This window comes from Podarcis raffonei, chromosome 9 (assembly GCF_027172205.1).
Source record: "Podarcis raffonei isolate rPodRaf1 chromosome 9, rPodRaf1.pri, whole genome shotgun sequence".
Classification (NCBI taxonomy): Eukaryota; Metazoa; Chordata; class Lepidosauria; order Squamata; family Lacertidae; genus Podarcis; species Podarcis raffonei.
The window spans coordinates 78,422,652-78,436,382 of record NC_070610.1 but is presented as its reverse complement, the minus strand read 5'-3'; the positions used below and the strand labels follow the sequence as shown (position 1 = coordinate 78,436,382).

At 46.3% G+C, this 13,731-nt stretch overlaps 1 protein-coding gene across 2 annotated transcripts in view; it reads right to left on the bottom strand.

The window, feature by feature from the left end:
* Positions 1-4,028: 4,028 nt before the first annotated feature.
* Positions 4,029-13,731, bottom strand: part of ADISSP (adipose secreted signaling protein) — a 72,318-nt gene continuing 62,615 nt past the window's right edge. Inside the window, exons 5-7 of one of the 2 annotated variants that reach the window (XM_053402204.1) lie at positions 11,601-11,723; positions 6,063-6,140; positions 4,029-4,789 (exon numbers count right to left, since the gene is read on the bottom strand). In XM_053402204.1, coding sequence (XP_053258179.1) covers positions 4,755-4,789; positions 6,063-6,140; positions 11,601-11,723 — 236 coding nt within the window. In that variant the 3' untranslated portion in view covers positions 4,029-4,754. Of the gene's footprint in view, positions 4,790-5,910; positions 6,141-11,600; positions 11,724-13,731 lie in introns of those variants that run through there. The other variant, XM_053402205.1, reaches the window with a different exon arrangement.

The following is a 13,731-nucleotide window of genomic DNA, read 5'->3' as shown; positions in this document are numbered from 1 at the left end:
CCTCTTCTGCGAGATGAGTGTTTGGGGCCCAGGTGCGAGTGGGCATGGAGGCTTCAGCTGTGATTCCCCTTGGGGGGTTTTCCTTCCAACTCTACAATTCCTTGTCAGGCAGGAGGAATGTTTGGCAGGCAGATCTGCTCTTGGCTTCCTGAATCGCAGAACTCTGACTGGAAGGGACCCGAGGGTCATCTAGTCCAACCCCCTCCAATGCAGGAACTGGACTTAAAGGATCCCCTTTTTTCTGTGGAAAATGTTCTGCTTCACGGATTAATTAGTAACTGTGAATGTCAATTACAAATAAGTGTTAGACAAGCTGGCAATTTCATTTCCCCCCCTTTAGATCACTATAAGGCATTTCTGATTTCTCTAAGTGAGCCCGTTCAAATTTCCTGGAAAACCCACATCGCTGCCTGTCCTCATTCTTTAGACACTGCCACCTCCTTCAAAAGATTCAAGGTTTAGGAAAGAAACCTTATTGTGGGTTTTGTAATGTAAATTTTAGACAAATGGCTGCCTAGTAAGCTACCCCTCTGGATTCCAGTCGGCAGCACATTGTGAAAGGATCATTTATCTCCTAGTAGAAGCTTTAAGTTTTGCATCAATATGACAAAAAATTCTAATCTCAGCGATGAGAAGATGTATAATCTCTTGGACCTTTCCCAATTTTATTTGAACATATATTAAAAGGTTCCGTCACATTTTCATAGAATCATAGAATCATAGAGTTGGAAGAGACCACAAGGGCCATCGAGTCCAACCCCCTGCCAAGCAGGAAACACCATCAGAGCACTCCTGACATATGGTTGTCAAGCCTCTGCTTAAAGACCTCCAAAGAAGGAGACTCCACCACACTCCTTGGCAGCAAATTCCACTGTCAAACAGCTCTTACTGTCAGGAAGTTCTTCCTAATGTTTAGGTGGAATCTTCTTTCTTGTAGTTTGGATCCATTGCTCCGTGTCCGCTTCTCTGGAGCAGCAGAAAACAACCTTTCTCCCTCCTCTATGTGACATCCTTTTATATATTTGAACATGGCTATCATATCACCCCTTAACCTCCTCTTCTCCAGGCTAAACATGCCCAGCTCCCTTAGCCGTTCCTCATAAGGCATCGTTTCCAGGCCTTTGACCATTTTGGTTGCCCTCCTCTGGACACGTTCCAGTTTGTCAGTGTCCTTCTTGAACTGTGGTGCCCAGAACTGGACACAGTACTCCAGGTGAGGTCTGACCAGAGCAGAATACAGTGGCACTATTACTTCCCTTGATCTAGATGCTATACTCCTATTGATGCAGCCCAGAATTGCATTGGCTTTTTTAGCTGCCGCATCACACTGTTGGCTCATGTCTAGTTTGTGGTCAACCAAGACTCCTAGATCCTTTTCACATGTAGTGCTCTCAAGCCAGGTGTCACCCATCTTGTATTTGTGCCTCTCATTTTTTTTTGCCCAAGTGCAATACTTTACATTTCTCCCTGTTAAAATTCATCTTGTTTGTTTTGGCCCAGTTCTCTAATCTGTCAAGGTCGTTTTATTTTTAAAAGGGTTCTGGACTAGTGTCCCAGCACTCCTCCGCTCAACCTGTACCTTTACTCACCTGCCATGGAACAGCAGTAAAGTTGGATGTTTTAATTTGCTAGAAGCTGCCCAGAGTGGCAGGGGCAACCTTGTCAGATGAGTGGCATATAAATAAATAAACAATTATTATTATTATTTAAAAAGGAACTGTAGTTAAAGGATCGCCAGCAGGTGAGCTAAAAGGATGCAGGCAGAGGATGGCTGGGGAAGGCTTTCCATTACTGGGGAGCCTCCATTATCCAGAGGGAGTTTGGCTTGGGGGGCCAGCAATTTGCAGAAAAGCAATTTCACATATACAGGAGGGATTCTGGGGCAGTGAAGCGACGCCAGTCAACTGAATTCTGCTGGATAGGTGGGGAATAACAACAGGTAAAATTGCTTTCTTGCTGCCTGACCCTGAACAAACTAGACCGGGGTCCCCCAAGTTTTGGAGGCCACGGCCGTCTTGGTTCCGCACCCCAGGGCCTCCACTACGAAAAGCATGGTCCGAAATAGCAGTTTGCACAACCCATCAAGGAAGATAATCGCGCACAGTAAACATCTGAAACCACAACCATTAATTGCAGCATTTACTCAAAGCCCAGTTGAAGCCAGTTTGCTTATTTCAGCAAACTTAGCTGTGCGTATAGTTTTAATTACTCTGCTAAGGATAAACTGTTTTGCAGTGTTCGTTTGTTTGTTTCTATGTTTTGGCAATTCTTGGTTTTCATCTGTAAGCTGCCTTGAGCCCCGTCAGGGAAGAAGGCAAGGTATAAAAGAAGCTGGTAAAATGCGGTCTTGACTATGCTACCACTCAGTGGATTTGTAACTGGCTGACTGACCGAACCCAAAGGGTGCTCATCAATGGTTCCTCTTCATCCTGGAGAAGAGTGACTAGTGGGGTGCCACAGGGTTCTGTCTTGGGCCCGGTCTTATTCAACATCTTTATCAACGACTTGGATGATGGACTCAAGGGCATCCTGATCAAATTTGCAGATGACACCAAACTGGGAGGGGTGGCTAACACCCCAGAGGACAGGATCACACTTCAAAACGACCTTGACAGATTAGAGAACTGGGCCAAAACAAACGAGATGAATTTTAACAGGGAGAAATGTAAAGTATTGCACTTGGGCAAAAAAAATGAGAGGCACAAATACAAGATGGGTGACACCTGGCTTGAGAGCACTACATGTGAAAAGGATCTAGGAGTCTTGGTTGACCACAAACTAGACATGAGCCAACAGTGTGACACGGCAGCTAAAAAAGCCAATGCAATTCTGGGCTGCATCAATAGGAGTATAGCATCTAGATCAAGGGAAGTAATAGTGCCACTGTATTCTGCTCTGGTCAGACCTCACCTGGAGTACTGTGTCCAGTTCTGGGCGCCACAGTTCAAGAAGGACACTGACAAACTGGAACGTGTCCAGAGGAGGGCAACCAAAATGGTCAAAGGCCTGGAAACGATGCCTTATGAGGAACGGCTAAGGGAGCTGGGCATGTTTAGCCTGGAGAAGAGGAGGTTAAGGGGTGATATGATAGCCATGTTCAAATATATAAAAGGATGTCACATAGAGGAGGGAGAAAGGTTGTTTTCTGCTGCTCCAGAGAAGCGGACACGGAGCAATGGATCCAAACTACAAGAAAGAAAATTCCACCTAAACATTAGGAAGAACTTCCTGACAGTAAGAGCTGTTTGACAGTGGAATTTGCTGCCAAGGAGTGTGGTGGAGTCTCCTTCTTTGGAAGTCTTTAAGCAAAGGCTTGACAACCATATGTCAGGAGTGCTCTGATGGTGTTTCCTGCTTGGCAGGGGGTTGGACTCGATGGCCCTTGTGGTCTCTTCCAACTCTATGATTCTATGATTCTAAATAAATATCCAATAGTAATAGATGACCCAGCGATACTGGCTTTTCAAGGTCTGCTAATCATGCCCCCTCGCCTTATTTATTTAATGTGTGTGCTGTCCTTCATCTGTAGATCTCAGGATGGCTCGCAACATAAAAATAAAATATAAAACACAAAATGCATGATTAAAACAAGGGGGAAACCACACACCCTCCCACCTGCAGGGGGCAGTGCCACCCAGTTTGGGGACCTAGACAAGGCTCCAGAAGAGACGCTGGACTGGGCTCCAGCCTGTAGGTAGCAGCAGAGCAACTCCTGGTCTCCCACCCACAAGATTCAGACTTTGCCAACGGGGCGCCCCCTTCAGGCGCTTTGCGGTACTGATGGGAGCACAGCCTGGTGGGAGTTGTAGTCCACCTGGAAGGCCACAGGCTGGAGGTAGCCGGGTGCAGAGGACAAAGGACCTCATTGCAAAAGAGAAAACTTAAAACCCCAACCACATCCCCAGTCATTCCACACAGGACAGCAGAGGAGGTTTTTTTGTTCCAACTGAAGTTTATTGTTTTCCTTTAGAGATTTTTTTGCTTTTAAAAAACCCAAAAAACACACAAGTTTATTTGAATATATATATATATATATATATATTTATGTATATATGTATATGTATATAGGCACATAAAAAACCCATTGGTTTCTTTCTTAACTATATCACATTCCTGGTCTTTGAACTATGAATCTTTTTTGAAAAAAGAAAAAAAAGTGAGAGAGGAAAGAGAATGGTTAAGAAAACACATCTGGGAGAGGAAGCGCCGTGTTTAAAGACAAGGCTCCAACAAGTGAACAGAACATCTGCAGCTCTCCAGATGTTGATGGGCTGCAGCCCCCAGCAGCCTGAGACAGCGTGGCCCAATGGTTAGGGACAATGGGAGTTGAGCAACACTGGAGGGGTGCCCACCTCAGACAAATGAAACAGGTGTCAGCCATGAAGAATGGATGAGCCTTGGGTCTCATCCTGCGCCCTCACCTCCCTGCTGCTCCAGAGAGGGCAGTGGTCTAGTTATGGGGTTGCCGAGGCAGGAGCACATCAGACTGCCTCCCTCCTACCGCCGGAGCAGATTTTTAAATTTCAAAATCAGGAGGTTCTGCTGCAGGAAGTGGAAAACTTAAAATTTAAAAGAGAAGGGAGAAGAAAGTAAAAAATCTAGCACATCAGTCTGTGGCAGTCTAGCTCCCTGAAGAGCTACTTTTCCAGTTGCAGGGGACTGCTTTGGGGTTGGGGGGCAAAATCCAAAAGTCAAAGCTCTTCAACCTGCCCTCCTAAGCCACGCCGTGGGTAGATTTCGCTAGGAAATGCAACTCATTCCTTTCGTGTCGGGTGCGGAGGGTCCGAATCTTGAACATGAAAAAGACGTTAAAAAGCAAACAAACTGCAGCAGGAAGGAAGAGAGAACAAAACACATGTTTTCTGTGACGCGGGGGTTTCAAGACACCGTATGGCTTGCAAGAAGAAGAGATTCGCTCGGGGCATCTCTGGAAAGGCAACGGAGGGTTCAAGCCTTGGGAAGGAACAAACCTTCCCAGGCTACAGCAAAGCAGAAACAGGAGTTTTTTTGGGGTGGAGAGACACACTCTTGCAGGGCAACCGGGCAACTTTTTCACCTTTGGGGGCCGCCCCACCTTTACCGTTCAAAGTAGAAACAATGGGCTGCCTTGTTTGGCTCTGCCAGAAGCTGATCTGCCTGGGGGAACCTTTCCCAAGAAAGTACCGCCTTGAAGGCTTGTTTGCCCTGAGAACGGGGAAGTGGGAAGCGAAAGAAAATAAGAGCACCAACCCAAAGGCTGTGTAAAATTGGTCCCCAGCAACTGATGCAGCCCTAAGTCAAGCCAGCGCTCTCCAGATGTTTTGGACTAGAATTCCCATCAGCTGGGAGTTGCGGTCTGAAAACATCAAGAGGGTGCTGGCTTGGCAAAGGCTCTCTAAGTAACCCTGACCTATCTACAGCAAGGCAGCAAAACCTTAAGTTATCCGAATGCCTGAAGGAACACAGATTTCCTCCGAACAGCCAGCCGAAGCAGCTGTTTGGGAGCAGCCAGTTGCTGGCTGTTTAGAGATGGCTGCTGATGCGCTCGGCCGCTGCGCAACCCTTGGGAAACTGAGGCTCGCAAAAGGGCGGCTGCGGGAAACGCTTTTGCAGGCAGCAAGACAATGCTAAAACCTGGAGGAAAATCAACACACACACAACTGGTCTCTGGGGGTCCCCTGCACATGTGCACCCGCTTGCAAAAACTGGGGTGTGCACGGTCTTTTGGACAAAAAGCCACACATCCACAGACGCAGTTTGAAGGCCGGAGATACGGCTCTCGCCTTAAGCCACAGAACCGCCTTTTCGAAACCAGCGGGAGGGTGGGATTAAGCACAGCACCCCCAAAAACCCACAAGACAAGCGCCATGGGGGCGGGCACAAAACAAGCACGATCTGCGTCAGGCAGCCAGCGAACGGTTGGGATGGGCATTCTCGTTTCAAGCTCTTTATAACCGGAAAATATTTATACATAGAAAAGCCTTCGAAGGACCAGCGGGGTTCGAAGAAGAGGAGGAGGAGGAGGAGGAGGAAGAGGAGGCGGTGGGTTGGGGGGCAGGCCTAGTCGAAGCCGTGCCACTCACTCTGCTCCGAGTCGTACTCCACCTCGGCTCCGATACACTTGACCCCTTCCAGAAGCATGGGGGTGCCGTGGTGGCGGTCTGCAAGGCAAAGCAGAGAGGTAGTGAAGTTAGGAAATTTCAGTAGACAAACTTTGGTCAACCTGAAGAAAAGCACTATGGGAAAACCAAAGGCCAAAGGATTTATGGGAAATGTATATCTGTTGCTTTAACTAACTAACTCTAGGAGTGTGAATACTTATCTCATGCATCTGCAGGAAGGAAAACTTCCAGTTGATTAGTGGTGATTTAACACCTGGTTACTAAGTGCTGAGGGACGCGGGTGGCGCTGTGGGTAAAAGCCTCAGCGCCTAGGGCTTGCCAATCGAAAGGTCGGCGGTTCGAATCCCCGCGGCGGGGTGCGCTCCTGTTGTTCGGTCCCAGCGCCTGCCAACCTAGCAGTTCGAAAGCACCCCCGGGTGCAAGTAGATAAATAGGGACCGCTTACTAGCGGGAAGGTAAACGGCGTTCCGTGTGCTGCGCTGGCTCGACAGATGCAGCTTGTCACGCTGGCCACGTGACCCGGAAGTGTCTGCGGACAGCGCTGGCCCCCGGCCTATAGAGATAGGTGAGCGCACAACCCTAGAGTCTGTCAAGACTGGCCCGTACGGGCAGGGGTACCTTTACCTTTTACCTTTTACTAAGTGCTGCCCCTGAGTGAATCAGGGCTATCAAGCCTCATTATAGGAGAAAGGAGGATCTGCTGTGTCTCTGAGAAGTTTGGGAGGAACCCTTTGATCCCAAGGTTTTGAGTACAAACAAGCTTCAGCTGTCACGAGCTGAGTTATTATCCAACTCGGTGACCATTGGTAAATTTTGAATTAATTAGAAATTCTGATTGGTCCTTGGGGGTCTGATTACACGTGGGGTTTTAAGGATAAAAACCTTAGGAAAGGAGCCGGCAGCATCCATCAGCCCTTCTGCCAGATTCACCACCTTGTTGGCAGTCGTCATTCATATGTGTGTTCCTTGTAATGAAGAATTCCTGTTGTCTTCTTGAGATGTGGATTCAGCCGAGAACTTTACGAACTGCCTTAACTTTTTTTCTTGGGTTCTCGTTTTTTGTAAGTACATTTAGCTAGCAATGCTTTACAATGTTGTTATTTTCCTGTCTGAACCATTTAACAAATGTGCCTACTTTTAAGTATGTTTAATCTTGTTTTTTAAATAAATTTTAAAAGGAGGATTTTCCTTTTTTTTTTAATTGAAATTTTCAAAAAATAAAGAAAAAACAAAAAAACAATTAAAAACACATAAAATTTACATTCCTTACTATCAATAACCAATTTCCTTGACTTCCCCGCACCTCCCCTTCTTGTATTCCAGTTCCAATTTTTAGCTCAGCAAGTTCTTGTCCCCAAACTTTACCTTATTTTCTTTAATTCATTTTAGTTAACCAATTTTAACTTATAAACCTCAATCTTTATACATCAATACTTATTCTTAAAAATCTTTTTCTAAGGTCGACCCCAATTCCCTTCCACGAATTCCCCATTTTTATATTAGTGGCAAAACAAAATTAAATGAAACAGAGTATAATTGTACACCCTTTGGATTCCCAAAGCCCCAACCCCCCTTTCCCGGTTTCGAACCCCAGCAAATGTCCATCAGTCTATCTGCTGTCAGCCTGGCGACCTCACGTCCGAGGCTCTTAATTCTCTCTCAATTCCTCTCTACCGGTTTTTTTGGTAGTCCTTTATATTGAACACCAAATCTCGAAGAAGCTCTGTCCCAATAAGGTCCATGTTTCTTCCAGCCAGGCCTCCATATTTAAAAGTGGAGCCAAAATCTTGTTTCTTACTTCTCTTAAGTCCAAATTTCCCAAAAGCTCCAGTTTCCACTTTAGCCAGGTTTGTAATCCATAGGTCTTCAGATCTCCACATAAGGAGATCTCTCCATTCTCCATTCTTCAATTCAAACCAAATTTTCATCATCCTGATCTTATTTTCCTTTGTATCCATCTTAACCGGCCTCTGGCTCTCCTTAATCATCTGTGGCATTATAGCTCCTCCTTCCTTTTCCTTCAAATCATCATGTATCTCTTTCCTCACATTCTCAAATTTCTCAGATTTCTTTTCTTGTTCAGCTGCAGAGATTTTTAGTTCAGCTGCAAAACCTTTTTGTTCAGCTGCAAAGACTTGAGTCAAGTCCCTTCCAGGCTCAGTAGCTTTATTTACTGTTCCATTCAATATTGTAACATTTGTAGCCAAAACATCACTTTGTTCTTGTAACTTTCCCAAGAGAAAAAAAGTCCTCTCCAGTTCAGCCAGTGTTTTTCCACTTACAGCCATTTTTGTAATGTCTTGGACCCCCTCTAGAGGGGTTCTGGTTTCTTAGTATCTTCCAGTTCCAACCCAAAAGTCAAATTAGCCTTTTCTTCTTTATTTTTAACAATTTGTTACCAAATTGTAACAAATATAACTAGCAAAGACAACAGAAACAAAGTTCTCCTTTTTTCCCAACTTTGACAGCTAGTTTGACAGCTGTCAAAGTCTTCTATCAGCAGGCTCTCTCACCGATCGCTCCCGGGTCCTGGGGGAGGGGTGACAATGTTACGAAAAAGGAGCAATGCAGCAGCGAGCTCCAGGTGGCTGGAAAGCCAAACAGGATGTTGATGAATGGGACTGTAGCGTGGGAACAAAGGAACAGTCTATTCATTGTACTGAGCACAGGATGTTAGCTCAGAGTGTCACCTGACCTGTACTGGAAGTACATGGGAGGAGTTTTTCTCTCTCTGCTGTTGGTGTTAAGAAAGTGCAGACACGTTTCTCTGTACTGCTGGAAAGACAGGAATAAAGGCATGTAAATACATTTCTGTCTGTCTCTTCCCCTCCCTGGGGATGGCAGGGGAGGAGTTGTGTGTTCTTCTCACGTTAGAGGAGGATCGCCGATTGAGACCTCGCCTGATCTTGCCGGGAGTCGCAGACGGGGAGGTCAACAAGGAACTCAAGCCAGGTGCCTGGAGAGTGGCAAATTCCTCTGACAAGGCTTGATTCCGACAGACAATTCCGCTCTCAATATTAGCTCTTATCCTCCAGCACAATCACTTATATTGCCAAAACGTGGAGTTAATTGCTTTTATCCACAAAAGAGAAAGGTGTTCTCTCAACCTTAGTTATAAAATCCTTGCTTTAAGATGTTTACAAGGCGGGTAGGCGGACTTCCTCTTTGCACCTTACCCGGTCGTGCCTAATTCCCAAGAAAAATTTCCCTTTTTAAGTCCAATTTCCGTATTACTCACGGGTTGTTACTTTTAGTCCAAACGTTCAGAGAAAGAAGTCAGCGCTCTCCATCCATGGCATGCGGCTTCACTCAGTAGGGGAAGCAGTCGACTCTCAGCACCGCACCGCTCTCCGTCCCCCGTTCCGGAGCCTTTAAAAAGGCTCCTTCGCGGGTCGGGGGGGCGCAAATGGTGCCCGCCGAGTCACCAGGTCCACAGGCTTCAGCGCCTGTGGTTTCTGAGGGTCCCCGCGTCGCCGCCGCGGCAGGACCCGACCCCTACTAAGCCGATTCCCTCCGGAGCTCGGAGGGAATCCGCCATTAGGCGATGGCGCTAACCCGGAAGTCCGGATTTTCCTATTTTGTTCTGTGTGCCTTTCTGGGGAAACCAGGTCTCTCCATGGTGCCAACTTTGCTGCCACATACACCCGGACAACACCATTACTGGCCCCAACAACATCACACATACCATCTCGGGACTATTTAATTGCTCATCGTCTAACATTGTATATGCCATCAAATGCCAACAGTGTCCTTCAGCTCTCTATATTGGACAAACAGGCCAAACCTTACGCCAAAGAATAAACGGACATAAATCGGACATCAAGAATCACAAGACAGAGAAACCAGTAGGAGAACACTTCAATCTCCCAGGACATTCTATACAAGATCTCAAAGTAGCTGTTTTTCTACAAAGGAATTTCAGAAATAGACTGGAAAGAGAAGCTGCTGAATTGCAACTCATTACCAAACTTAAAACCATGGAGAGACCTGGTCTGAACAAAGACATTGGATTCTTATCTCATTATACATGACAAAGCCATTTTTCACCTTCTCACCCCTTGCTTTTTCCTGTAAGACCTATTGCAGTCATTAAGAGTCGTCAACAGGCTCATCACAGCTATCTGCCAATCACCCATTCCCACCACCCTTCTGAGTAATACCCCTCCCCACCTTCTCACTATATAGAGGGATCTGGCAACTTCTGTTTCAGTGTATCTGAAGAAGTGTGCATGCACACGAAAGCTCATACCAAGAACTAACTTAGTTGGTGTTTAAGGTGCTACTGGAAGGAGAAAAAAAATTTTTTTGTTTTGACTATGGCAGACCAACACGGCTACCTTTCTGTAACTATTATTATTATTATTATTATTATTATTATTATTATTATTATTATTTATCATTATTATAAAGGGTCTGCAAAAATCGTCGGTAGGCAGAACTACCGATCATGCCTTTTGTAAAAGAAATTTTATTTTGGGTAGCTGGAAAATAACTTCATGCCCCCACCTCGAGGGGGCAGTTATAGCCATCATGAAACCCATTCTATCATTTCCCTTTTGTTATTTCAGCTCCTTTCCTGCGCTTATTAAAAACAGTGCCGCACTCATTTCACCCTCTGCAATCTTTGCTTTGATCTCCTGCAGTCAAGGGATGGAGAGCAGCAATCGGGGTCCTTATCGCTGACACCCAGGTCTCCAGCAAACATTAATTAACCCGAAAGATAAATATTCCAACACACAGCAAGTTTAATTTCCTGAGCAGCAGAGGCTCTGCGCCAGAGGAGGATATTAATTCGGGGATATATGGGCTCAGATGCCGAAAGGTGGAATAGCCCAAGGGCACCCGGCTGGTGTGTGGGTGCAGTTCAACAGGAGATTTATGCGTTAAAATGGCGGGGCGGGACGCCAGGGCTGGCCCACCAACGCTTGTCAATAGAGGATGCCTAAGGATCCCTTGCAACGTCACAGCAGAATAGAATAGAATAGAATTTATTATTTATACCCCACCCATCTGGCTGGGTTTCCCCAGCCACTCTGGGCGGCCTCCAACAAAGATTAAAAATACATTAAAATGTTACACATTAAAAACTTCCCTGACCAGGGCTGCCTTCAGATGTCTTCTAAATTTCATATAGTTGTTTATTTCCTATATCTGGTGGGAGGGCGTTCCACAGGGCGGGTGCCACCACCAAGAAGGCCCTCTGCCTGGTTCCCCGTAACTTGGCCTCTCGCAGGGAGGGAACCGCCAGAAGGCCCTCAGAGCTGGACCTTTGTGTCCGGGCAGAACGATGGGGGTGGAGACGCTCCTTCAGGTCTACTGGGCCGAGGCCATTTGGGGCTTTAAAGGTCAGCATCAACACTTTGAATTGTGCTCGGAAACGTCCTGGGAGCCAATGGAGGACTTTCTCTTTCGTGGAAAAGTGGTGGGAGTCTTCAGTTCTTCCAACGGCTTCCTCAGCCCCCCCCCCCCAAATGTAGGCTTGAGGAAGGGGGCACTTACCCATCACCCTGGCTTGCACGACCACCTTGATGGAGACTTTGTCATTGGTCTGGCTGTGCAGCACCATCTCCTCCCGGAGGACCCCTTCCTTGTGGGCAGTGTACTCGCATTTGATGTTGTAACCTGAGCGGCAGGGGGGGAGACAAGAGTGGCAGGTGTCATCATATAACACCCCCGCGATTATCACAGAAACGGCAGACAAAGAGGCAGAGGGAAGGATTTCCTTGACACGGCAGGTCATTAACCCGGGGAACTCCCTGCCACTGTTACGCAGAAGCTCAGCTCAGCTGCAACTCTGCACATGCCCTGGGACTAGGCGACAGCTTTGGTTTTGCTTCAGACAAAAAATTGCTGCGGTACCGCAACATCACAAAGGAAGCACACAGGTATACAACCCGGGCGCAACTGGCATATATAGTTAAAGGATTGAGTCCTAAGTGTTGGCCTTGTGGTCAAGAGTTAGGGGTATATGCACATATGTGGTGGGAGTGTATTTGTGTAAAGGAATATTGGCAAAAGATTATAAAGGTTATTTCTGATGTATTTTCAGGTTAAGATGGAAGTCAATAGAGAAATGCTTAGCTCAGGAATACTGGGGAATAGTAAAATAGAAAGGAAAGAGCCATTCTCTGTTAATAATTCATTCTCGAATTGCCCCCCCTTAAAAATAATTGCCCCCCTGTAGGGCATGTGCCCCACCTTGGGAACCACGGATTTATATTGTACCCCTCAAAGGAGCTCATGTGGTCATGCATAATTATAATAATGATGCTGGTGATGATAACACCAATAATTTTATTAGTCGTACCTCGGAAGTCGAACGGAATCCGTTCCGGAAGTCCGTTCAACTTCCAAAATGTTTGGAAACCAAAGCACGGTTTATGATTGGCTGCAGGAAGCTCCTGCAGCCAATCAGAAGCCCCGTCGGCTTCCAAAAATAGTTCACAAACTTGAAATGTCACTTCCAGGTTGCAACGTTCGAGAGCCAAAACGTTTGAGAACTAAGCTGCTCGAAAACTAAGGTACATCTGTATTTGTACCCCACCCATCTGACTGGGCTTCCCCAGCCACTCTGGGCAGCTTCCAACATAATAATAATAATAATAATAATAATAATAATAATAATAATAATAATAGTTTATACCCTGCCCATCTGGCTGGGCTTCCCCAGCCACTCTGGGCGGCTTCCAACAAAATATTAAAATACAGTAATGCATCAAACATTAAAAGCTTACCTAAACATATATGAAAACACAATGAAACATTAAACAATGGTTTAAACATTGCTCTCCCCCCCCTCCTCATTTAATCTACACAACAACCCTGGGAGGTAGGTTAGGCTCAGAGAGGCAGGGACCGGCCAGAGGTCACAGCCAGAGAGCTTCATGTCAGGATTTGAACCCGAGTCTCTTCCCAGGTCCTCGCCCGGCACTCTTAACTGATGCTACAGCACTCTGGTCAAAGCGGCAGATCCAGGCCGACCCCCCCAAATTACAGACCCCGCTTCTTCAGAGAGAGAAATTGGGGGGAGGGGGCCTCTTCTAGCTGATACAGGTGCCTTTCCTAAAAAGCCGTCAAACACTTTTAATAAAATATGCTTGCTAATTCAAGCACTCACTCCACATAGGCGGGGCGTTGGGCATGATTGGGAAAGAAGCCCCCCCCCCAAAAAAAACCCTCCAGCAATAGAAAAAAAATGACCCCCCTCAAGCTTTTCAGCAGAGCAAAACCTTTTTTATTTTTTTGTCACCGGTAATAATTTCGCTTGACTCAGAGGAAGATAAACACAGTCATTCATCTGGGGAGGGGCGTAATAATTTGGTGCATTCAAGGGGAAGGTTTCCAACGATCAGGAAAAATGCCTAATTTCCTCACCTGAACAATGACGGGACTCGCTGGGCGTGGGAACAGCGCTTTGAAATTTTTCACAAATGACTCGCCTCCTACGTGTTAAATCGGCAAAGCTGGAGGGGTGTATTTAAAACTATAAGCCATTAAAGAACCCATTAATTTGGGGAGCGGGGCAAGGGGTTTGCCTAAAGATAGAGGCAGGCTTTCAATAGGTACCTGAGGTTTGGAATATAGAGGTCTTTGGCAGAGGGAAGGATCTCACCATAATGGTTATTACACC